General features: G+C 38.5%; 1 protein-coding gene across 7 annotated transcripts in view; it reads right to left on the bottom strand.

The window, feature by feature from the left end:
• Positions 1 to 554: 554 nt before the first annotated feature.
• Nol4 (nucleolar protein 4) overlaps positions 555 to 26,620 on the bottom strand; it is a 345,140-nt gene continuing 319,074 nt past the window's right edge. For 6 of the 7 annotated variants that reach the window (XM_075969224.1, XM_075969225.1, XM_075969227.1 and 3 more), the window contains one exon: positions 555 to 2,556. In XM_075969224.1, coding sequence (XP_075825339.1) covers positions 2,363 to 2,556 — 194 coding nt within the window. In that variant the 3' untranslated portion in view covers positions 555 to 2,362. The remainder of the gene's footprint in view (positions 2,557 to 26,620) is intronic. The other variant, XM_075969230.1, reaches the window with a different exon arrangement.

The raw sequence follows: 26,620 nt of genomic DNA, 5'->3' as shown, positions 1-26,620 counted from the left end.
GCCCTACCTGGTTTTGTATGTGGGGGCGAGGGATGTGAACTCGTCTTGATGCTTTTAGAACATTTTCCATTATGCATGGAGCCACCCCTTCATCCCTGGAGCACTTAGCCATCAGGAAGGCTTACAAGAGTTAGATCATATTTGAAAAACTAAAGACTAATGTGAACAAATTCATCTTTCGAGTAGATTTCAAGACTCGTTTGTAGTAGCCTCACCCTGCTGGTTCACTTCACTTCTCCAAATTAAGGTTTTAGTGGTCTGAGTGTGCCAGCTTTGGGATATTCATGGAAAGAACATTTGAATATTGTCTTTTTCAAATGTAGGCACAAGACTGCATTTCATATTTTAAACAGAAATTGCCAAAAATGAAGTACTAAAATTTATAGGCAGCCAGAACAGCCCAGTACCTGCCTGTCACGTCCGGAGCCCTTGGGTTCACCCTTAGCACCTCAGAACAGCTCAGGGTTAGAGTACTCACCTTCCACGCCCAGAGCTATGGGGTTCACCGTTAGCACCACAAAAAATAAAATGGAGTTTACAAGATTTCAAAATCATTGTTTTAACACAGAATTCTGTTTATTAAACCAAACAAAAACAGAGAAAATTATACCAGCCCTCATTTTTTTTAAAATTTTCATTAAATAAGCAAACTCTAAATTCACACCTTTAAAAGATGTTTGTGCATCTATGTATTTCCAAAATACTCATATTTCAATAAGATTTTCACATTATATTCACCAACAGTATCACAAAATTTCTTTTTTTGTTTTTTGTTTTTTTGTTTTGTTTACGTAACTGTAAGGAACAATAATTCTAGAAACACTAGAAGAAAAAAGCATAGCAATGTCCACAGTTACAAGAAAAAGTGCACATTACCCGGTCACAATCACAGTCAGTACTTGGAAAACTATATGTAACAAGTAGGAAAGGAACACCACTGATGCCTTCAACCCATTGTCAAAAACCAAAGGACACAGATTTTACACAAAATAAGGCAAATTCAAGAATGCACAAGGAATTCATAATTCAACCAAAGCTAAACAACAGAAAGGAAAATAGTACAAGCATGAACTGAAAGTACTTCTCCTGAAATATTTTAAAAATAGGCTCGCTTCAGTGCACAGAAACCACCACTCAGTGTGTGTCTAACACTAGAAACGGAGAAAAAAGGGCAGAGCTTGGGGGGCCAGGGAGTGGGGTTGGGGACAGTTCATTGTAAGGTACAGCTCTGTCTGCTGAGGCTTCTCAATTTTAGCACAAAAAAAAAAACACCCTAAATTATACAAATCGTATCAGGAGATATAACAGCCTTCTCTGGAAACTATTTCCAAAAGAAATGAAAAGTAAACACGAGAGTGCAAAGTTTAGGATTGTCACCTGCAACCTCATAACATTCAGTCATCTTCATCCAGTCGCTGCGCTGGAGGGTGACTTGCGAGAGCAGCGCTACCAGGGCGAGCAGCGCCCCCAAGGGAGAGCAGCTCTAAGGAAAGCGCGATGTGCCGGCTTTCGCTTTGTTTTATAACGTTTAGAAAATTCTGGGATGAAAACTGCCGTGGTAAGCTGCCATGTCGCGTGGGTGTTTGGAGACTGGCGTTAAGTACAGAATGTAGGCATCTCTTGGAAGTAGTTCCTGACGGGACGGCTTACAGAACGTAGGCAAAGGGTTTTTTTTTTTTTTCTTCCAGCATTGAGTGTTGTTTTTCTTTTATATATATCTAGAAAGAATTTGGAAAGAGTAGAAGGCAAAAGGGATGTGGGAAGGGTACTTACAGTAGTTTCTCAAAAAACAGTTTTCTTTTAGGACCTATGAAAAAGTTACCAAAGTAAAAATGACCATTTTTGAATGAAAAACAAGTATTCTTTTTATAAAAATTACATTTTTCTTTTAAAATACAAGATCCTTTTCATTGCTGTCATATCCTGTAGCAACAAGAAATTTGGCTTTTTTTTCCCCAGATACTTCAGCTTCCGGTCCAATAAGTCAGTAGAAAACTCCACTAATATCTCAGCTGGATCTTGAACTATTTTTTTTTAATATATATACCACAAGCTTCTTCGTTTTTATCCTTGAATTAAGAATATGCAGCCTTTTTAAAAAAATTGCTTATGATATTTATGTTGACACACTAAAACAGAAAGCAAGTGGCTGGGCACATTTAAGCATCTCGAGTACTTCGAGGTCCAAGTTCCTCTGAAGCTTCTTAACACACCAGTGTACGGGCCAAGGACTACGAGGCAGGATGGAAGTGTTTCTCTTCAGAGATTGTGCTGCAAGACCAGGAGCATCTCTGCTGGGAAATCAAGTGTCATTAGTGGGAACTGCAAACTTAGAACTCGGTGGGTATGGACCTCGTTTGCTTCAGTTCTGTTGTAAAATGAGATTTTCCAGTTCATCCGCAGAGCGCAATAAAAATGCAGCCGATTCTCGGTACCCTGCGACAAGCTGTCTCACAGCGTTGATTTCTGTTGGACTCAGCTGAGGTCTGGAGTTTGAACTGCTGGAGGATCCTGAGCCAGCCGCCAGCTGCCGCTTCATGCTGAGATCCGTGGGTCCTAGACAAAAAGAATCACAAAGTAAGACAGGAATCGTGTTTATTCCAACATCTCACATATGAGCACCCATCAAATTACGATTGAATTTATTCATGAATGCTGTCATGAGAAACTCGGTCTCTATAATCAAATGCATCTGCTCCCTGCAAGACTAAAGAGTAGTATGATGCGATGTGGGTGTCTGAGGATTTTTTTTTTCAGGTATCTTGGGCAGCATCCAGCTATCACTTCTTGTTATAGCTGAGACTCCAGCCCTTTGAACACAAGTTCTTGGCAGGATTCAATTTTCAGTCTGTCTCCCGCATGTTGCAGGCGCTTCAGTGTACCAGCACTGCAATGATGAATTGCAAATATTTTTATTTGCTGCATTTATTAACAATGATAACTTTCATCAGTTCATATTTTTAGTGACTTCCAGGATAATTTTTAAACTTATTTTTTTATACATTAGAATTCATTCTTTGAGAATCTCACACGTTTATAAGATATATTTTCATCTTGTCCAGTTACCACTTCTGCCCGTTCAACTCCATCCACATCTCCTTCAAAGACTTCTTCCCAACCTTATTTCCTCTTTTTAGAAAGTCCTCCTAGTCTAATTAGTGCTGCCTGCCAGGAGGAGCTTGGGTGTTAGACCATCCCCTGAAGCATGGACCATCCACGCAGTCCCTGTACCCCAAGTTACCAGGAGCGTCTCAGTAACCGGCAAGGCTATATGAGTCCTTTCCTTATTGATGCTGATGTTTTGACTAACTTGCTATTGGCAGGTCTTGTTTAAATGATTTTCCACTTGGCACAATCAAGAATGATCTGTGAAGAGGGTCTCAGTGAGGGATTGCCTAGGTTAGGATGGCCTGTGGGTGGGTATATATGTGGAGTTTGATTGCTTTAATTGCATTTTCAATCAATTTAATTTGGACCTATCCAAAGTGGGTGTCAGCACTTAGTGGAACGAGCCCTGGACTGTGTAAGAATGGAAAAAGAGAGAGGAGTGTAGGCACACATGTGGTTGACTCCTTCACCCAGCCCGGCTCCTTGACTGTGGACATGACTGTATGCTTCAAATCCCTACTGCCTTGAGATTCCAGCCATGATGAACAGTAATTAGAAACTGTGATTCCATGTAAACCCCTTCTCCTTTAAGGGACCCTGACGGCATTTTACCTCAGCAGCTTGCTAAAAAACTGTACAACCTCTTAAGAAATGTAGTCACTGAGGGCCGAGGGACTTCAGTTCAGTGTGTAGAGTGGACAAGCTCAAGCTGCATATTAAGGACTTGGTTTAACCTTTTCTTTCTTTTTAAAGGAGTTGGTCTAGATGTTTCTTTCTCACATCAAGGTAATGTTATCTACTAGGTGGATTAATTTTATAATAAGTTAGAATAAACTTTTCCTTGAAATGGAGCGAGAAAGTAGTTCTTACAACAACCTGCAGAGGAACTAGATGTTTTATGTTATTAAACTGCGTCTCTATTTTCACAAAATGCAGTCAGATGTTTCTAGTATTCCTTTATACCTTTAAACCAAGTCTGGCAGTTCTGGTTTTGTGCAAAATTTAGTAACTTATTCTAAAATTGAATACAAAGTTATTTAAAATCTTGAGTTCAGAAATTAGCATTATGAAGACACTTCATATGAAAATTTCATGTCTGCCTTTATAATTCAGCAAGTATTTATTAAAATTCATAAAGTTTGAAGAGAATGTCTAAATTTAGTAGTAATTGAATAAAGTATTGCTAAGCGTATCACAACATGACTCTGCAACATGAAAGTATTTTAACAGACCCTAAATATGCAGAAGTGTTTAAAAAGGTGGGCATTTCTTTTGTGATTTAAGACAAGTATTACAATTTTCTTGCAAGTGCTTCTTGAGGCATGAGGGAGACAGGTCAAGACCCAGTCTCTCTTCCATGGATCCTCGAAGGACGTAGAGGTCTCCTGAGAGGGAAACAGCTTCCCTTGAAATTTAATTAGAGAAGACAGTAAGATCTTTCCAAAGAACTCTTGACATCCACGAGAAATACACTTCTACTTCGGTCATGGCCTTTCCAAGCTTTGATTTTTCAGGAAGGATTTATCTTCCATTTGGTCTGCTATTTACAAAATCATGTTATCGACATGACAAACGGAGAGAGTGTGGCTTGTCACATTTGTGGAAAGGAGTTGCTGAACCTGTGCTCAAACAAACAGTTGACAGTATCTCTGCAAAGTTCTCTGTGCATTCCCTTTTATTGATAGGCTTCTTTTTCTTTTTATATTTATTTTTTTTACTCATTTTATATATGAACCATAGTTCCTCCTCCCTCCCCTCCTCCTCACACCTCGTCCCATCCCAGGCTTGTCTACTCTTCAGAAAGGGTAAGGCCTCCTATGGGGAGTCAACAAAGTCTGGCACATCAAGTTGAGGGAACCAAGCTCCCCCCTGCTCCCTCCCCCATCAAGGCTGAGCAAGGTGTCCCATCATATGGAATTGGTTTTAAAAAGCCAGCTCATGTGCTAGGTACAGATCCTGGTCCCCCTGTCAGGGACCCCACAAACAGACCAGGCTACAATACTGTCTCTCACAAGCTCGTTCAGTCCCATGTAGTATCCCCTGTTGAGAGTCCATGATCTCCCACAAGTTGGAGTCAACTGTCTCTGTGGATTTCCCTGTCACATGATATTGGCTCATACAATCCCTCCTCCATCTCTTTGACTGAACTCCCGTAGCTTGGCCTGGTGCTTGGATGAGGTTCTCTGTATCTGCTTCCATCAGTTACTGGATAAAAGTTCTATGATGACAGGTAGGGTAGTCACCAATCTGATTACAGGGGAAGGTCAGTCAGTTCAGGCCCCCTCTCCACTATTGCTAGGGGTCTTAGCTGGGGTCATCCTTGTGGATTCCTGAGAATTTCCCAGCATCATGCTTCTCCATAGCTCTGTAATGACTCCCTCTATCAAGATATATTGTTCATATCTCTCCCATCCCATTCCTCCTACAACTTTACCATCCCATTCCCTCATGTTCTCATCCCTCACCCCTTCCCCTTTACCACTTCCCAACCCACCTGGCCCCCAATTTGCCCAGAAGATCTCATCTATTTCCCCTTCCCAGGTTGATCCATGTGTGTTGGGGGCTGCTGTCTGGAAAACTATGTGACTACTTCCCATACAAAATATGGCTTGAGAGCCTGGCTGCCATACCATATAGAAATATGGGCCTACCCATGTATCCCTCATAGGGTCCTCTTTGTTACCTAGCTCTTCTGGAGCTGTGGACTGTGGTCTGAATGACCATTAACTTCTGATCCTCCTGCCTCCACTTCCCAAGTGCTGGGATTACAAGAATGAACCACAAGGTCCCATTTGCCTTAAAATTCTAAACATCTTAACTTAGTGAAGACTTGATTTCTTCCATATTTATTAACACACACAATTGAGATAACTTTGTAGTCTTTGCAAGCTCATCAGCAACCCCTCTCCAAACTATAAGAAACCTTTCTGCTAAGTGTTTGTTATTCAAATTTTTAATTTCATAGGGATAAAAAGAAAAAAATACATGTAATAGATATTTATTTAGTGACCACTCACACAGCCCTCATCCAATGTCGCTATCAATCTTTGATTTTGTCTCAAAGATTCAAAGCTATATTGAACTGATTCACCTTAACTCAAAACGCAACTATTGCATAATTAAAATGTAAGTCCACTATAAATAATAGTTGAAATATGAAGATGTAGAAATTAATGAAGTCTAGGAAGTTACATTTGAAGACAAAATCACTGAGAACATAATTATCAGATAAGGCATGCCAGCGAAAAGGAAAGGCAATGAGCAAGAAGACACTTAAACAGAAAATGGTCTCAGTAACACAGCTAAGGCAAATACAAAACTCCAAAAGGCCATGTTTATATAAGTATCCTGTGTTGATCAAAATGATGTGGACTTGGTTTTTTTATGATAATTCTGAAACATTGAATCAAAAGTTAAAGATATGTCATGTTAACCTAGACCAAAATTAGAGCCATGATTCATTTTTAAGGCATGAGGTATATTTAAGTTATAAATAAATGACCATTTATTATTTTTAAAGTTTGAATGAAAGTATACAATCATAATTATTCATTTTTATTTCTAAAATTAATCTATCAGTTGACTGTTTATGGTACATTTTTGTTTCTTGTTTTAAGATGCTTCATTTTGTTATAGTGTTTTAGTTTCTTTTTAACTCAGATAATGTTGCTTTCAAGGACACTTTTTAAAAATGTCTTTTAACAATGAGAACTACATTTTTGAAGACTGCGGTAACTCTTTTAAATTATTAAAAATTATAGTGAGATGGTTGGAGAGATTGTTCTTGCAGAGGACCTAGATTCAATTCCCAGCACCCATATAGTATCTCCGACCTTTTGTAACTCCAGTTACAGATGATCCAATGCCTTCTTCTGGCTCAGAGATATCAGGCAGGCCTGCATGTGGTGCATCATGCCTGTAGGCTAAACACCCATACATAAATAAAGTTAATCTAATATATATTCATATATGCATGGCTGGGATATGACTTGGTCAGTAAAATGTTTTCCATATGAGCATTAGGACTTGACTTCAGATTCTTAACACACACCACAAAAAGCTGAGAGAGTGGACACCTGAAATCCCAATGCTAAGGAGATATAAACACGGGCTTACTGGTCATCCAGCTTCACCTACTTAGTGAGGTCCAAGCCAGTGAGATGCTGTCCCAATGGAAAGGTGGATGCATTTGAGGAACAGCACTTGTACTGGCTGGTTTTATGTCAGCTTGACACAAGCTAGAATCATCAGAGAGGAGGTGATCTCAATTGAGAAAATACCTCCATAAGATCCAGTTGTAAAGCATTTTCTTGATTGGTGATCAGTGGGAGAAGACCCAGCCCATTGTGGGTGCTGCCACCCCTGGGCTGGTGGTCCTGGCTTGGTAACAAAGCAGGCTGAGCAAGCCATGATGAGCAAACCAGTAAGCAGCACCCCTCCATGGCTTCTGTATTAGTTCTTGGCTCCAGGCTCTTGTCCTGCTTGAGTTCCTGTCCTGACTTGCTTTGATGATGTGTGATATGGAAGCATAAGCTGAACTGCTTTGGTCATAGTGTTTCATCCCAGCAATAGGAACCCTCACTAAGGCAACACCAGAGCTGGTCTTCTGTCACACACACACACATACCATTCTCACACATTCCATACAAACATACCTCCATAACACTACACAGATTCTATTTCTGATATAATTTCACAGAATAAAGATGGTTTAATCGGCGAGAATTAAGTTTAAGGATGGCAGAGTTTCAGTGATAATTGGAAGAGCAGGATGTTTCCCAGCATGCTCTTACTATTATCATAATAAATAGGTGTATGTTATCTGTTGCAATACACGTTAAAAGTCTGTCCAAATAGCCCCCTGTGCCTCTCGTATCTTATTTAACTGGTCCAACTTCAGACTGTACTGAGTTAATTCTTTCTCAGCTTTGAAATTGATCTTGGCAATAGCTAATCCATGCGTTATGGACACCAGTTCTTTAGTTCCTCATTTCCCTGAATACACATGGGATAAACAACAGTGACATAGCGGAAACATCCTAAGGCCTCAAAAGGCAAGGGAAGCTATTTTCAGCCAGTGACTAGGGAGTTTTAAGCGACCACTGCAATTGTCAGGATCACATGTTCCACATCCCATCAGAGTAATTCATTCCATATCTCAGGACTTTCCAAGGTTTCTTTGTTCTGGACATTCACTATTGCAGTCAAACACAACCATCCAGGGGAAGTGAAGGGGCTTTGTTGGCTAGCAAGCTGTTTGGATGCTAACTTTGTCTTCAAACTAAGTTTCATTTCTCTTTTGAGTGTAACAGATGTTCAATAGAAGTATTCACTGATGATAATTTAGTACCTTTCTGTCAAAAGGTATAATAAATTAACCAAAAAACAATATTCTAGCCACATTGAGTAACATATAAAGCATCTGCTGTGATGTTGGCTTAACTCAGACACCTCATAAATGACCCTTCCTTCACCCAATAACTGAATATTTATCAATTGTAAACAGTATCTGAACTACCAAACTAAATAAACTAAACCAAATTCAACAGCCAATAAGTTTCATCTATATTCACAAGTCTAGGAGCACCAGAATTTGCCTGTTGGGGGTATCCTTCCTGATGAGATCACTTTGACATCATAAAAATCTTGATACTTTCCATTCCCCCATCCCCCATGTTGTATTTGCTCACTTAAAACGTAGTTTATCCAGTCCTATTGTTTTTGATAAAATTATTTGTAAAACCACTGGGGTCTGATCCCTTGAGTAGGAAATTTTGCATTTGAAATACCAATTATACTTGGTATATTCAGATTCATCTTGGAGTCCTATTTCTCTTAAAGTTAGTCTTTGCAAGAGAGGCTCTTTCACTGAATGGCAGAGAAACACTCTTGTAGCCTTTCATTGCTCTTTTATTATTTCTCTATGCTCTTCTTCTTTCTTGGTTTGTCTTCACAGGTAACTTCAAAGCCTTTCAAATGTTCAGCTTTTGGGATTGTTGGTCTTTTTATTCCTTGTTTCTTATTTAAAGTAATATTCAGACTACTTTTCTTTTTTTCAGCATTTTCTTTGTTTCTAACTTGGGCCAAATGATTATACAAATAAATGATAAAGAGATGAGAATGCTGGTTACCTTGACCTGAATATTATATACAGCATGCTCTGTGTTTTACAAATATGTACAATTACACTATGTTAATTAAAAAAACTGGCCAGCAAGATGGCTCAGTTTAGTGATTTAGTTAAAATTACTATCGCTGTGAAGAAACACTATGACCAAAGCAACTTGGGGAGGTGGGTTCTTTGGTTTAGGCTTCTGCATCACAATCATCATTAAAGGAAGTCAGGACAGGAAATCCAACAGGGCCTGAATCTGACGATGGAACCTGGAAGCAGGAACCAAGGAGGGCTTCTTGCTAGCTTACTCCCCATGGCTCATTTAAGGGATGACCCAACATACAATGGGCTGATACCTCCCCCATTAGTCACTATTGATGAAAATATCCTGCAGGCTTATCTGCATCTTGATTTTATGGAAGCATTTTCTCAATTGAGGTTGCCTCCTACTGATGACTCTAGCTTGGGTCAAGTTGATGTAAAACTAGCTGGTCTAATTGATCCCTTGTCTACTTGACATACACAAGCATATCACTGTTAAATTACAAATTTTGTAATATCCATCATTATACATTACTATTGAAATTACAATATGAAACAGTGTGTGAAGATGCTTGTTACAAAACTTAAACTTGAGTTTAAGTCCTAAGACCTACAAGGTAGAAGAGAATCAAGTCCAACAAGTTGTTCTCTGACCTACACACACACATACACACAAAACACACACATGCACACACACACAATGTAACAAACTTAAGAAAGCAAAGAAACCAACTCTAAAATAATTAATCAATATTTTATTATTTAAAGTGGGGGTAAAATACTAGCCCAGGTCCACTGATCAAGTTTTTATCTACTAATTATCAATACTTCTGAATGCAATGGCTACCAGCATACTAAATATTCCATAGTGGTTATTGTTTACTTAAGTTGCCAATATTTGAATGACTATGCATTATTAGAAAGTTAGAGGTACGTTTCTTCATGTAACCATTAAATTTTAATTTATTTTTAACTTGTTTTTCCTTTCTATCTATTGTTTTGTATTTTATACTTTTTGGTCATGATCTTGGGTATGATTTCTTCTTTGCTATTTTGTTAAGTTTTCATCTAATAATTTATAGGTATATTCCTGAGACACATGGAATAAAAGAATTATTACTTTATGATTAACTATTTCTCTTCAGTATTACAAACTGAGTCATTAATGCCCCAATGTGTTGCCTAATCTAATATGAGAGATCAACATTTATAGTTTTCAATAAATTTCAATATAGGATTCAAAATATCCGCTACTATAGAAGAGATCTGCGATCAAAGTATATAGGAGACCTGGATTTACCAATAAACACTGCCTGAATTTGGTCTTCAGGCTTGGTAGGAAAGCGATTAGCAGGTTGATGAGAAAGTGCCGTGGCTATACTTCACCTTTCTTTTCATTAATGTCTTAAACATCTCATGACTGTTGTGTGTGTCTTGTCTACTGTATCTTCTTAAGAAGCCAATCACAGTGTCCTTTGCTTTACAGAAGCTTCTCAGTCTCAGGAGGTCCCATTTATTCAATGATGCCCTTAGTGTCTGTGCTGCTGGGGTTATACGTAGGAAGTGGCCTCCTGTGCCCATGTGTTGTAGAGTACTTCCCACTTTCTCTTCTATCAGGTTCAGTGTGTTCGGACTGATATTGAGGTCTTTAATCCATTTGGACTTGAGTTTTGTGCATGGTGATAGATATGGATCTATTTTCATTCTTCTACAGATTGACATCCAGTTTTGCTAGCACAATTTGTTGAAGATGCTCTCTTTTTTCCATTGTATACTTTTAGCTCCTTTATCAAAAATCAGGTGTTCATAGGTTTGTGTGTTAAAGTCAGGGTCTTCTATTTGATTCCATTGGTCGACTTCTCTGTTTTTATGCCAATACCAAATTGTTTTCAATACTGTAGCTCTGTGATAGAGTTTGAAGTCAGAGATGGTAATGCCTCCAGGCGATCCTTTATTGTATAATATTGTTTTGGCTAATCTGGTTTTTTGTTTTTCCATATAAAGTTGATTATTGTCTTCTCCAGATCTGTGAAGAATTTTCAGGGGTTTTTGATGGGGATTGCATTGAATCTATAGATTGCTATTGGTAGAATTGCCATTTTTACTATGATGATCCTCCCAATCCAAGAGCAAGGGAGATCCTTCCATTTTCTGGTGTCCTCTTCAAATTCTTTCTTCAAAACTTAAAGTTCTTGTCAAATAGAACTTTCACTTCCTCGGTCAGAGTTACCCCAAGATATTTTATGCTATTTGTGGCTATCGTGAAAGGTGATGCTTCTCTGATTTCCCTCTCTGCTTCCTTATCCTTAGTGTATAGGAAGGCAACTGATTTTTTGGAGTTGATCTTGTATCCTGCCACATTACCAAAGGTGTTTATCAGCTGTAGGAGTTCTTTGGTAGAGTTTTTGGGGTTGTTTATGTATACTATCATATCATCTGCAAATAACAAAAGCTTAACTTCTTCCTTTTCAATACGAATCCCTTGATCCCCTTATGTTGTTTTATTGCTATTGCAAAGTTGCTTCATAATTTGTAGTGTCAAAAGCCTATTCTTTGGTAACCTGGTAACCCATATTTAATAAATAAAGAAGGGAAACATGATAATGTAAGGAAGATTTAAATTGTAGAAACTCAGAAGAGGTGTTGATTACACTTAATTGGATTGACAGAGACTATTTTTAGTAAGCCTTTACTTACTTTCAGTATATACATATAGATACAACTTTTCTTTCCATTATTTGTATGACTATGATTTTTAAAATATTTATTTTATGCATGTATATGTGTGTGCCTATATGCAATTACATGCATCACATATGTGCAGAATTCTGGGGTGATCAAAGCATATAGGATCCTCTGGAACTGGAGTTGCAGGCGGTCGTGAGTCACCTGATCTGGGTGCTGGGAATGAAACCTAGGTCCACTGCAAGAATGGTAAGCTCTCTCCACCCCTGAGACATCTCTCCATCCCCAAGACAATGATATTTATAGTTCTCAGTAAGACTTGATGTTTTTCCACACTCAGTGAGCAAGATTTGATTAGGAAATTATCAGAGAGTATACCTCAGTGGGACTTGTGCTTCTTCTGCAGTCTAAGACTTATTACAAGTAGTATCTGTCAATCCAGTTAATTGTAGTCAAAGACCCTTCTGACTGAGTTTCCATCACTTACGTTCCTTATGTTATCAGATTTCCCTTTTCTACTTATTAACTATGGGGTAATCACCACCAGGTTATCAAAGTATAGGCTTTTATACCACCAATTATGAAGCAAGTTTTTGATTGGCTTCTTAAGAAGATACAGTAGGCAAAACACACACCACAGTCATGAGAAGTTTACAACATTACTGACAAGAAATGTGAAGTATAGCCTCGGTACTTTGTCATCAACCAACTAATCACTTTCCTACCAAACATCAAATTTAGAGAGTGTTTTTGATAGATCTAGGTCTTCTACATACTATGATCGTAGATCTCCTCTATAGTAGAGAATATTTTGAATTTTGTATATTTAATGTTAATGGAAACTGTAAATACGTATCTCAACATGCTAAAAACTGTTGATGATTATCTTAAAATAAACGTAACTATTTTATAATGTAAATCTCCTGAACCTGCCTTGACAAAGATTCTATGCTTTTGAACTAGAGGTGTTGACACAAACCTGTAATCTGGGCAATCTGGAGATTGAGGTAGGAGGGTTACAAAATGAAAGGCCAATTTTAGCTACATAGTGAGACCTTGTTACTATGTGTTCTTATGTTATACTATATATTAAATTATATATTTAATATATTTGGTATTTACTATATTTACTGGTTTTAAGAATAAATGAGAATGAAACCCGGGTCTTCTGAAAAAGTAGTAAGTATCTTAACTGACATGTCAATATTTTCCTCCATTGTCTTAGTCCATTTGTACTTCATTTTAGTTTGTATCTAAACTCAGTTTAAGACATTTACCTATAGACCGAATCACAATTAATAAATCTACTAAATCTACAATGCAATCTAAGGTTCAGATAACATTGTGGAAGAGTGGCAGAGACTTTATAAAAACTGTAGCACCAGGATGCTGTTTGCTAGATTGTGTTTCTAGAAATGACAGGGAACTTGAAGCCGCAAACTCTCCACAATATGGTCACCTACACAAGATCGAGTGTCAATACTAGCTGATGCACCCGTATAGATGGGGACAGTTTCACGAGGTCCCATGACTAGTGATTTGGAGAGAGGTAGATTTGAATTTCCCCAAGGACAAGACCCTTGCCTGATAGGTTGCCCTATTTTAAACAATCAGCCTTGAAAAGAGATGTGCATATGAGCAATGCTAAATGGCCTTAGTAGGTTGTATGTACATGTGTGTTGGTGCATGTCAGCACATTACAGTAATATTAAAGAAGAGCTCATGGATTTGAGAGTGAGTGGAAGGGACACATGAGCTAAGTAGGGGAGCAGGAGAGGTGGGAACAATATAGTACTCACTTAATATTCTCAAAATCTTCAAGTTAAAAATTTAAATTTAAATAAAAATTCAGTTAAAATATAAATAAGACTTCTGTGCATGAGTATATGGGAAGCCAAACTGGACTGGTGTGGTTTAGAAAAAAAGAGAGGAGAGGAAGTTGGGAGGGGTGAGGATGTAGGGGGTAGATCTAGGAGAGATTGGGGGAGGGATGGGTTCAATAAGATGAAAACACATTTTATAAAATTACCAAAATCTTCATAAAATGAGGAATTAAGTATGTTAATAAAAGTTCTACCTGTGTTATAGCACTGACAAACTAAGTAACAAGATCCAACTGATGAATTTGGACCCAGAATGTAATTAAACTCAAAACACAGAATACTATTTAATATGCATACAAAGATGAACAGACAGCATTAAAGTCAGCAAATGTAGACATAGGTTTGAGTTCTTCTATATAACTTTCTCTGCTGTGTGAGGTTGATCAAATTATTCACATTCTCTGAGATTCACCAGTAAATTATTAACAAATACTGTTTCCTTTGTTTGCTAGACTAATAAAGCAGGAAAATAGAATTAAATTATTTGTATTAAATGACCTAATAAGTAAAGTTATATTTGTGTGTGTGTGTGCGTCTCAGACAGGCAACAACCTTGCATGCTATTCCTCATAAGCTGTCCATCCTGTTGTTTGAGACAGAGTCTCTTGCCGGCCTTGGACTTGTTTAGACAAGACTGGTTGGCCTTTAAGCCCCTGGTATCCTCTTCTTCCACCACCCCAATTCTTAGATTAAAATTGTGTGCCACTACATCTACATTATGTTAAATGTGTGTTCTGAGAATTGGATTCAGATTCACATTCTTGCATCGCAAACACATTACCAACTTAGCCCTTTCCAAGCTATATTAACATTATTAAAGTTTAAGGATTTATTTAAGTTGGCATGACTCTGTGTGTTATTTCTATTAATACATACTAGTTATAAACATACATCTGCGTATGTGCACATGCCTGCTGGTGTGCTTCTATGTGTGCGTTTATAGAGAATAAAGCATTGATTGCGACATGCAGTTTGGAGACTCAGAAATCTCAAGATCTGCAGCCAGCAGTCTGCATCCTCAGCAAAGCCAGTACGAAGCAGAGTTGGTGATGTATTCTAGCTACAGACATGCAGGTGCAGGCCCCGTGAGAGCTAAGGCATCATTCAGTCTGAGAAAACTCCTGCACTGTAGTTCAGTCAGTCTCAGGCAGCAGAAAGTCCCTCTTTCCAACCATTTGCTTCTTTTTGAGTGACGTCTTCAACTGGTTGAAAGATTCTCACCTAATTAACAGTGAAATGTCTGGACACCCTATGGCCAATTCAAGTTGAAAAAAATACATTAACAACTGAATTTAAAAGTTTATTAAAGAGTTCTCCTCTGAAGGGCTGGTGATCACAGTTACCATTAAAGTTTTGAGATACTTATCTAATGTGTTATACACATAAGATGTGAAAGGAGTATCTTTCTGTATGCATACTGGCAATATGAATAACTAAGTTTCTGTATACTAAACACACACATTTATCCCATAGTGATTAGACTTGATAACTCTACAGCACCTTAAAAAACTTAGGAAAACTAAAACCATCATAGAATCACTGAAAAATAATGAGGTAAAAAGCTTGCTAATTATGGAGGTTATACTTCCTTTAGAATTGAAATTATTAATAATTGACAATCAAATTGATAATAATTACATTAAAATTTTAGAGTAATATTAAAATTCAACATAGTTTGGTCATTAATATACTGGAAAATATTTTTAGTAAAAATTTCTCAAGATATGGTAGAGTTTTATATTTGAATCACTGGCTGATTTTGTTGTTTAATTTTTAATTGTTCACACATTCATGTGTCTGTGTTTGGGTGTGCCCACATAAGAGCAGGTTCTTGTGGAGGTCAGAAGAGGTGTGATTCTCTGCCACTGGAGTTACAGATAATTGTGAGCCCCCTGATGTTGATACAGAGAACTGGGTAGCAGTCCTCTATGAGAACAATATGCTCTCTTAGGGAATGAAACATCCATCCATCCCTCATTGGCTGTTATAAAGCACAAAATTACATGCAGTTTTTTCTTTTATTATTTTTTCCAATATTCACATCACTATCAATAATGTGTAGTTACATATCATATGACACATCATTTTCATTCAAGTGATTTAAATTATTGTCAAAATGTACCATAAGGAGGTGACAGCTTTGTAGGCCATTTTATATAGTATAACATATCCATAGGATTCCATAAGTTTTATATTCATTATACATACATACGTACACACGTATGTGTGTATATATATACATATATACATACATACACACATACATGTGTGTATATATATATATATATATATATATATATATATATATATGACAAAGTAACCTGAAATTTTTCAGTGTGACCCATCTATTTCTACAACCTTCATGAATCAGTCTATATTTTACCTTTTGCCAAGGAAGACTTAGAAAGTATTAGCAAATCATATTTTAAGCTGATGCTTAACTGGTGCGTAGGATGTGTATCCACGGTCACCGTAACTCTGGTTGCCTTGGAAGTGGAGTTGAAACAGGGTACTACTTCTGGAACATTTTTTGTTATTGCTTTCAAATTCAAATGATTTCAAGATTAGAAGAAGAAAACAGACATGAACTTTGTGAAAGGGAAAATCTCAGGCACCCAGTGCACAGACTATCATTTGGTGAGGCATCAAACTGAAACTAGGGTCAGCAAGCCTTGCTTTCCTGCACACTCAGAGAGAACATTCGTGTTCTGCCTACAATTATCAAAACCTGTGAAAGAAGCGGGACTCGTGCAGAATAGGGGCTTTATGCTGAAGAGGCTTCTCATTGTGTGTGTGTTTGTGCTGGAGGCTTGTGTGGATGTCAGAGGACAACAGTGGCTGTGGGCGCAGCCATCTATCTCGTTTGAAACAGGGTCTCTTGTTCATGTTGTCTCCCAGGGTAGCTGTCCCATCAACATCTTGGGGTTACCCTCTCTCCATATAGCTGTAGGAGTGCTGGGATTTTGGATGCACTACACATTTCGCTATCTCCCAGCCCTGAGTAGCTTTTTAGCTGATTTGTCAATATGGCACAAAAGTAAAGAATAAAGATTTAAGACACGTAAAAACTTAAGTAGAGGTTTTTGGAGCTAGAGTGTGTTTACTCGCCTTCTCTCTTTGATTGCTTATCAAATATTCACTTCCCTTCAGCAAGCATCAAGAGAATTGAAAGGGAAGCAGAACTGTTTTTGTGAACCTATACAAAGACTTTCCCTGCAAATGACCGAGGACTGAGTTTATAGATTCCCATTAAGGTTAATGCCCTTTCCAAAGTTTTAAGCCTTTGTTATTAAATGGCTTAGAAAGCCAATTAATATTTCATAAGGAATAGAATAATCATGGGCACAGATGATAGTAGGTCAGAGCACTGGAAGAGATGTAGGTCACAGAGGAGGAAACTTATAAAAATAATTCTGCTTTGAAAATAAACATATTCTTTTGAACAAACTGTGCTCATGAATATGATTTTTGGAACAAGGTTTTTATAGTATAAAACCATCCTTGTAATCATTTTATATAGTATCACGTAGTCATAGGATTCCATAAATTTTACATTCATACACACATTTCATATATATATTTGTCATATGTATATATGACATACACTATATATGACAAATAGGACAACACAGAGTAATATGTACTGCTAGACATTTTTTAAAGTTTCATTTATTTTATTTCATGTGTATGTATGTTTTGCCTGTTTGTATGCATGTGCAAGTCTGGTGCCCGTGGAGGTCAGAAGAGAGCTTTGGATCTCCTGGACCTGGGATTACAGACAGCAAATGAGCCATCACGTGTGTGCTAGTACTGGAACCTGAAACCTCTACAAAAGCAACAAGCATTCTTTGTCACTGTGCCGTCTCTCCAGCTTACTGCACACTTAGTTTTGTGATCAGTTCTGAGTTTGAGCGAGTGGCCCCCACAGGCATGAAAGCAAACTTCCTGGAGTACAGCTGTGTGTCTCCACAAGTTCCTGCCCCTCTGCATAGATGGAAGGAGAGCCTCCAGGACAGACATATACATGTCACTCAAAACCAATATCATTTAAAATTACCATGTGCCTTGAAGTAACCAAAAAGAATATCAGCATTGTAATTGAAAGTTTTAACATGAGAGCAAAGGTAAGGCAGTAGTTCTCAGCCATTTTGGGGTGATTTAAACAGACAGAGATCTCTAGTGGGGGAAGTAGGTGGCCTGCTGCCATACTGGGAGGTCCACCAGTATCCAAGCTCAAAGTAGAGCACAGTTCATATACCTCCCTATAGAAGGTAGTGGTACGGACGCCCTAGAACAGTAAAGCAAGCTGAACTCCTCCCCCACCCAGAAGCTTTTTCCAGAAGCCAGAAGCTAAAGGGAGAGGTGAAATGGAACTGGTCTGTACAAACAGATCCCCAGAGGATGTGTCAACATTCAAAGGGTACTGTGCAAGGAAGACAGCCCACACCACATTTAATGATCTCGTGTCTCCTGAAGAGGCCATGTGCAGTTTATTAGCAGGCTCAAGAAAGCAGCCCCAGAGTGCTCAGGGAGGCTTCTTACATCCGTCTCCTGCAATGCACAGCAAAGGATTCTCAAGAGGACATTTGGAGCACATACAAATACATTTTCCCGTGCAGGAGTAAAGATCGGGCTTTGCAGAAAGAGCCCTGGGAAGAGCCTGCTCACTGTTGAACTCTAAACCCAATTACACAGGCTGGATTGTCAGGGAAAGCCCAGGTCACTCACTCCTCTTTCAAAGCCGGTCTGAGGTCTCCGACTTACAGGAACCCAGGGAAAGCCCCATGGTTATTAGAAAGTTGCTTCATGGACTCTGCAGATAATTCATTTTATTTCTTTGATTTTCTAACAAATTACTAGCATCATGTTTTGTCATTAAAATTTATATTAAGCATCATCTTTCCAAATCTCTAGGTGTTGCAACACAAAACTGTCTAAATAATTCACGGTCTCAGTTGACTTCCAGGTGATTGTTTTGATCCACACGGGAAAGCTGGAGAGAGAATGAGATGAAGTGCCAAGAGTGTGGTTCAGTTTCAAATACTGAGTTTGGACTTGCATCTGATCTGTTCTGCCACAGCTGAATTTTCCTAATATTTGTTCTGTTTTGAGTTTTCTAATTTTGAAGTAACTCAAGTTTATGCCAAAATGTTTTTAAACACCTATGTTCCATTAGGAATTAGCTCCACTCAAAGTTTCTAATTTAGTAGGAATTAGCTTTACACAGAACTCCCAGATGCAAGAAAGCTTTTTAAAGGGAAGGCAACTTGAGCTAGAACCACAGATTTCTTTTTAAATCTGTGTATGGAGTAACTACATTTGCATGTGTGTGTGTGTGCGTGCATGCAGGTGTATATGCACATGTTTGTGCATACTTGTGTATGTCAGGCTCACTTCTGATCTTCCTATTTTTCCTTCAACTGATCTCTCTATTTTTTGAGACAAGATCTTTAAATAATCAAAAAGTTCATGGATTTGTCTAGAATGGTTGGCCAGCAAGTTTCACGGACACTCCTGTCTCAGTGCTCTTCCGCCAGTGCTAGGTTTCCAGGCACTGTTACTGGGTTCTGGGGATCTGATCTCACATTCTTGAGCTCTTACCAGCAGGCATCTTCCCCACTGAGCCATCTCCCTGGTTCCAAAACTGTAGCTTTCTAAGAATCACCCCTGAAGTTTCTTTGTCAGACAAACTTACTTATTTCATTGAGAAAGAATGTTACACGAGGAATCAAAGCTATATGATCTGCTGTAATCAATACATAACACTGTTTCCACAGCAACTCAGCCACCCAGTACCAACTTAAGCATGCGAAACAGCAGGGCTGATAGAAATGCCTATGGCAGCGGCACTGCTCTTGCGCACAGCTTCTCATTAGTTCTGGCTACTGAATAGCTGAAAGGGAGCCAAATATTGGGGAGATCTGAATTCTGAACTCCATTCTATCTAGTGCATTTCGGTTTAATAGTCACCTATGGCAAGTGAGTCATACTGGATTCCACAGATCTAGATAAAATCATATTTGAAGGAAAGAAAAGACAATGTAGATAGAACGAGTACTTTGGATCATGAAAATGCCCCGATTAAGTAGTCAAAGGGATGCATTTTAGCAGTGATTCTCAACCTGTGGGTTGTAACCCCATTAGCAAACCTCTATCTCCAAAAATACTTACATAAGATTTATTATTATTATTATTATTATTATTATTATTATTATTATTATTATTATTCAAGACAGGGTTTCTCTGTAGCTTTGGAGCCAGTCCTGAAACTAGCTCTTGTAGACCAGGCTGGCCTTGAACTCTCATAGATTCACCTGCCTTTGCCTTCCAAATGCTGGGACTAAAGGAGTGTCCCACCACTGGCCCGCTACATTAGATTTATAACAGTAGCAAAATTACAGTTATGACATAGCAATAAAAATAAAGTGATTTTATGGTTGGGGTCACCACAACATAAGGAAGTGTATTAAAGGTTTGAAACATTAGGAAGGCTGAGAATCAACCACTGTACTAGAGACATGAGCTTACTAACTGTAGACAGTTGACTGGGGAGGATGCGTACACCCGTGTTTTGGTGCTTGGGAGACAGAACAATCAAGAAAGATCAGTGCCTGCAGGCTGTGTCGATACAGACTATCTCAAAGAACCAAAACAAAAAAAAATAGTATAAAAATGGGAGCTGAAGAGGTGGCTCAGTAGTTAAGAGCACTAGCTACTTTCCCAAGGAACCATGATTTGGTCCCCATTGGTGACTCAGAACCATCTGTAACTCTAGTCTCAGACAATCCACTTCTGACCACCATTGGCACCAGATACACTTGTGGTATACAGATACACATGCAAACCAAACATCCAAATATACAATAAATAAATAAAATTTATTTGTGTGTGTACTTGTGTGAGTGCATGTGTATGTACACATGTGTATAAATACAAGTGCAACAAGTTGAATCAGTGGAAAAAATCTAATATAATGCATTGGTTTTGTTTGTGTATATATGTATGCAGATATGTCTCAACAAGTATCTTCATGCATCAGAGGCAAGAGGTTAACCTTAAGTATCTTTCTTTGTCATTCTTTACCTACTTCTTTGAGACAGTCTCTCATTGAACTTGGAGCTCACTGTTTCTGACTAGCTAGCTCCAGGAATTCTGTTGTCTCTGCTTCCCTAGTGTTGAGAATACAGGTATTCTGGCTTTTTACATGAATGTTGGGTCTTCTAACTTAGATCTCATGTTTACTCACCAAACCGCCTCCCCTGCTTTAAAATATAAAATAAAATTTTGCTCTGCTTTGAAAACTCGTTGCATTTTAATAAGAAGTCCACAGAGTTAGAGTAACTGCAGGCTCCCAACTACATGGATTCTAATTTGATCACATAAGTCACCTTTTCCCCATAATATGTTATCTTGAACATCTTTCCATATGTAAAGAACCTGCCAGTGTCCTGAAGAGAGGATTATGCAGCTTCTGTGAATAAGTAGCAATACTACTCTGTAAAATTGTTATCTATAGAACTTTTGTGACAGATTCCATGTGATTCTCACACAGCAGGGCAACCAGCTGATATGTGGCAAGAGGTGAAGGCCCCTCCCTGTGTGTCAGCGTTGCTTCCTCTCATGTGACTGTCAAGCCATTACAATTTATTAAGAGTAGAAGATAAAGCCACATGAGCACTTCCCAAGCCCCTGGATGGATAGAGCAATCAATTTTCTTAAATTATAGGCTTAAAAGCCAAGTATATTTTAAGGTAGAATTGATGCATTTCAAAATATTGCTGTGAAATATTTGAAATGAAACGTTTCTCTTCCTTCAATGTTGTACTCTTCCTGGTATTAAGAAAAAGAGGCCTATCATTAAGAAGATAAATTCAGAGCAGGTAGTATGGCTCACTTAGCAAAATGCTTGCCTTATAGCATGGAGGATCTGACCTAGATTCCCCAGAACTCACCTGGAAAACACCAAGTGTGGTCAAGTGCATATATAATCCCAGATCTTCAATATCCTATACAGCTAAATTCCTGGGGTTCACTGATCACCAAGCTCAGCTTACTTGCTACTTGTTGAGTTGTAGACCAGTGTGAGAACTCGGATTCAAATAAAAGCTGGATAGAGTCAGTGGTTGTTTGAATGAGATGTCCACATATTCTTGGGCATTTGAATTCTTCATACTCAGATGGTGGCACTATTGTGTAGGTTTAGTTGGCATAGTCTTGGTGCAAGCAATATGTTACTGGGGACAATTTGGTGTTTCAAAACAATTCACTGTTTCCTGCTTGTAGATGGAAGATGTTCCTTATCAGTTCTGCTATCATGTCTGTCTGTCTGCCATGCTTCCTCATCTCAATATCAAAAAACTCTTATCCCCCTGGAACCACAAGATCAAACAAAACCTTTTTCTATCAGTTGCCTCTGTCATGGTGTTTTATCACAAGAACAGAAAAATAATACTGAACCTAAAGAATGTCATCCTAGACTGTCCTGAGTTCTTCATGTGAACATGCTCATCTGCAGACATGCACACATGCACTAACGCATACCAACACACATAAAACACACACACACACACACACACGAAAAGAACAAGAAAAATATCCGTATCTTCTATCACTCCAGTGCTTAACTTGAATTAGTCAAGATGTCCAAGGAGGCACAATGATTCACTGGGAAAATGTTTTTACATAGGCATCCGTGATTTATGTATCCATTTAGTATTCATTGAGCCCAAATATGAGCTGACACTGATCATAAGGAAGTTAGGAACAAGCCATCTTCTGTGTCTCCAAACTATGCTTATTCTCTGTGCAAAATATGCATAACAAATGGGTGAAGACACAGGAAATCTTCATGGTGCATATGGGAACATGCAAGAGGAGAACTCAACTGGGAAGTGATGGGGAAATACCACAAGGCGTTTCGAGAAACCAAAAGGATGACATGAGTCAGGTGCAAGGGAAGTAACAGGTACCCAAGATCAGCTCAGCTCCAAGACAGGCAGTGTCTTATGGAACACATAGGGAGGAAGAAGTCATTTTTCCTTTATTAGCTTTAGGTCTTTTGGGATAGCTAGACTATTCTGTCTGGTTAAAAGTTAGATATAAAATCTGTAGCTCAGAAAGAAGGATGAGGATGCAGACATTTACAGAAGAAAAGGTAGCCACTAATGAGTTTTACCTTGAGCAGTGTGCAGAACAAAACACTTCCAGGGACAAAGGGAGGAAGAGGGAAGGGAAATTGCATCATGAACAAATGCCTGAGAGGCAGGAAATAGAGAAGGCTGAGGACACGAGGTGATGAGAATGTTCTGTCCTAGGTATCAAGACCATGGATGTTTCAAAATTATAATCATCAGGGTATTCAAACATGTCCATAAAATCCAGAACATTATAGGATGAAACCATCTTACATTTGACAGTTGGTGCAGTCAGTGAGAACTTATCAACTACCTACCAACTGCTACAACATGGTAGGGAAAGCTTGCTTTAGTGGGCTGAAGGAAAACTGTAAGCGACCTGTGAAAGGGGTAGGTGAATGGAAGGGCTCCTTTGACTATTTCTCCCAAGAACACCTATGATAACTGAGGGGTTAAGGAGCTAGACTGAAAAGCTCCACATAAGAAATGAGGCTTCAGGCTCATATGACTACTGTGATAACCTCTAGGTACACCTATGACCAAGGCGTACCTGCCCTAGACTTAGTGACAGGCGTTGGTCAAAAAGACCCTTAAAGTAGAAATCCCATCTATTCATGTCACAACAAAACAAGGAAGCTAATTGATGCAGGGATTCAGGCAGACTAGGAATAACCATACACATGTTATTACGGCTCATTATTACCACAACTTGGTCTTGTTAGATTTTGGTCTGTATATCAGCCTGCTTTATATCAGAGTTAAAGAACAGATTGGAAAGACTACTCCCCATGGAGTGTGTTGAGAGGAAACAGCCAAAAGAAAATGATGCCTTTTGCACATAATTGAGACTTAAGGGGTCCAATGGGTAAAAGTGTGGTGAGCCACAATTGCCTTCTGTGGATGGTGTGATGTGATCTTCCTGACAGAATGTCCCATGTCAATGGAAAGGATAATGACAGGATGACTGGCTGCTTCTTGCTCCTTTCATTTGGTTAATTTGAATACACTCTTTGTACAAATTATAGCTGCTGTCAATTTCATAATACTCCAATTTGAAAATTTGGATTGTTGGGTGCAGGCGCTTGCCAGCTCTAAACAAATGGTGGGCTGGATAGCAGAAAATTTGAAGGGCACTCTGGCAATGGTCACAGAAATATTTTCTTGCTAGGAAGTCGCCAACGTAGGCCAGATTTCCAAATTGCTATTATATTAAAAATGAAACAGGAGTTTATAAACCTCTACTGAAACCACTGTAGACCTACACGTGGATGAATCAACTGAAATCTTCCTCTTTTCTGGTTTGCTTTCTTCTTACTCGTTATTTTGTTTTTTGCTGGTTTCTGTGCTGGATCAAACGCAGGGAATCATGTGTAGTAAGCACATGTTCTACCGCAGCCTTGCAGCTCCAGCCTTTGTTTTTGCATTATATAAACCATTGTCCCCTAGCATCCAAAATACATAAATTATTGTCTTTGTACCTCTTTGTCTTTGACTTCAAAACTCTATTTAATAATATTAGTCCAATCAAACCAATGATTAGGTACTTAATATGTTACAGACTTTACTCAAAGGAATGAAATCATGGACAAGACGAAGGCTCTGTTTTCTCAGAGTACACATTTTTTTTAGGGAAAAATGTAACAAAAGTGTTCAATGAGTTAGGCAGTAGAGTAAGATAGAATTAAAAATGTTTTGACATTTCAACAAGACAATGCCTGCCTTAAAATATAATGGTTTCATTATTTTTATTGCAAGGGCTATTTCCACAGATTTTGGAAGAGGGAACTGGGTCACCAGGAGCTGAAATGACAGGTGGATGGGAGCTGCCTGATGTGGGTGTTGGGAATTGAAACTGGGTCTTCTGTAAGTCAGAATAATTATATTCACAGAATTTATGGGGCAAGTCCCAAGATAAATGAAATTGTGTATCCAGTCAACTTAACAGTCTCTCTGCATTTGAAATAAAACTGAACAAAACCAAGACAGGAGTAAACAATACTAGTGTTAAAGGAATTCTAGATTCTTGGAGAATGAAAACCTATTTTGAATCCCTTTCTATTACAGTTATTCATTCCCCTGGCTACCACCGTCAATGGGTGCCAAAGTCCTTCTACACTTGAGCGATTTTTTTTTGTGTCAGTGTAAACAGGGCATTCTTATGTTTTAGCTGTTAAGTTGAACTAAAACTCAGTCCAAAGCCATAGCTCAAAGAGAGTTATCTAATTTGCAAAGTGTTACAAACCATAATAGGTTAACTGTGGCAGAATATTAGTTACATTAATGTTACATTAATTTATTAGTTACATTAATGTTACATTAATTTATAATGTGGAATATTTGTTTAATGAAGTAAAGGTGTGCTGCATTCTTTTATGTTACTTTGTTTAACTCTATAAAGCTATGTTACTTTGCTTGCCTAAAACACCTGGTTGGTCTAATAAAGAGCTGAATGGCCAATAGCTAGGCAGGAAAGGGATAAATCAGAAGAGAGGATACACAGAAAGAAATCTAGACTCAGGAGGAAAAAGAAATGAGAAAGGTGAGAGGAGGACACCGTGGGGCAGTCACACAGCCAGCCGCAGAGTAAAAAGGAAAGGCAAAAATCCCAGATACAAAATGTAGTTAAAGAGAAACAGGATAATTTGAGTTAGAAAACTGTCTGTAAATGAGCCCAGCTAAGGCCAGGCATTCATAAGGAAGAAGAAGTCATTATTTGGGAACTGGATGCCAGGCCCTCAAAGAGTGAAAAATAAAACAAAACCAAACTACAATCAACCAGTAGGTTAATCTCATGATGTGCTTTCTCAACAGCACACAGGCAGTCTTCAGGGCTTGGAAATTATTTTTTGTGGTCTTCTTAAGTGTCCTTTATCTCATCATACAAAAGTTAAGGAATGTATGAGCCAAACTGTCCCATAGCTACATGATTTTATCATAAGCTAGCCCCCTAATTGCCTATGCCTGCCTCTTATTTCATAGCCTTCAAGAAGCTAAGATGGGGGAAGCTACACCACATGAAAATGGAGGTGTAAGACACTGGTGGCAAAGAAGCAAGAGAAATGAAGGGCTCTTCCCAAGCCACTCTGCTCCCAGACTTCATGAGGTCTGCCCTTCACGCTGATACCACAGGCCAATGGGAATATTGTTATTAAAAAGTCAGAGAGATCCTGATAGGGAGAGGTTGCTGTCAAGGGATCCTCTAGCTCCTTCCCGTCTCTATTATTATATAAAATTGAAGGTTTTTATGGGGAAGGAGAAGAGACAAGTATCAAAAATTTCTCAATATAATATTGTCATATCTGCACTCAAACTATCAATTTGTGAAAGCTGCATTCCTACCACTTATGCAGCTGCATGCTTGGCATCTTCTCTAGAATTCTGATGTGGCATTTGAACATCAATAATGACTGAGGGATAGACACCAAGGTGATTGTGTGTGTGTGTGTGTGTGTGTGTGTGTGTGTGTGCATGCACACACACTCACTGTGTGATATATATATCAGGAGAAATTTAAGAGTTTTCTGAGGGTATACGACTACACCTAGGAGTTCCAAGTCATAGACTTAAAGGGTGAGCAACAATTCACGTTAGAGAGGAAGCATCAGGTGAAAGAAACTCAGGAGGCTTGATCTGAGGCAGGAGAGTGAAACAAT

The sequence above is a fragment of the Microtus pennsylvanicus genome, chromosome 4, assembly GCF_037038515.1.
Source record: "Microtus pennsylvanicus isolate mMicPen1 chromosome 4, mMicPen1.hap1, whole genome shotgun sequence".
In the NCBI taxonomy this organism is placed as follows: Eukaryota; Metazoa; Chordata; class Mammalia; order Rodentia; family Cricetidae; genus Microtus; species Microtus pennsylvanicus.
Note: the sequence above shows the minus strand (reverse complement) of the source record. Positions and strands in the feature narration are given on the sequence as shown.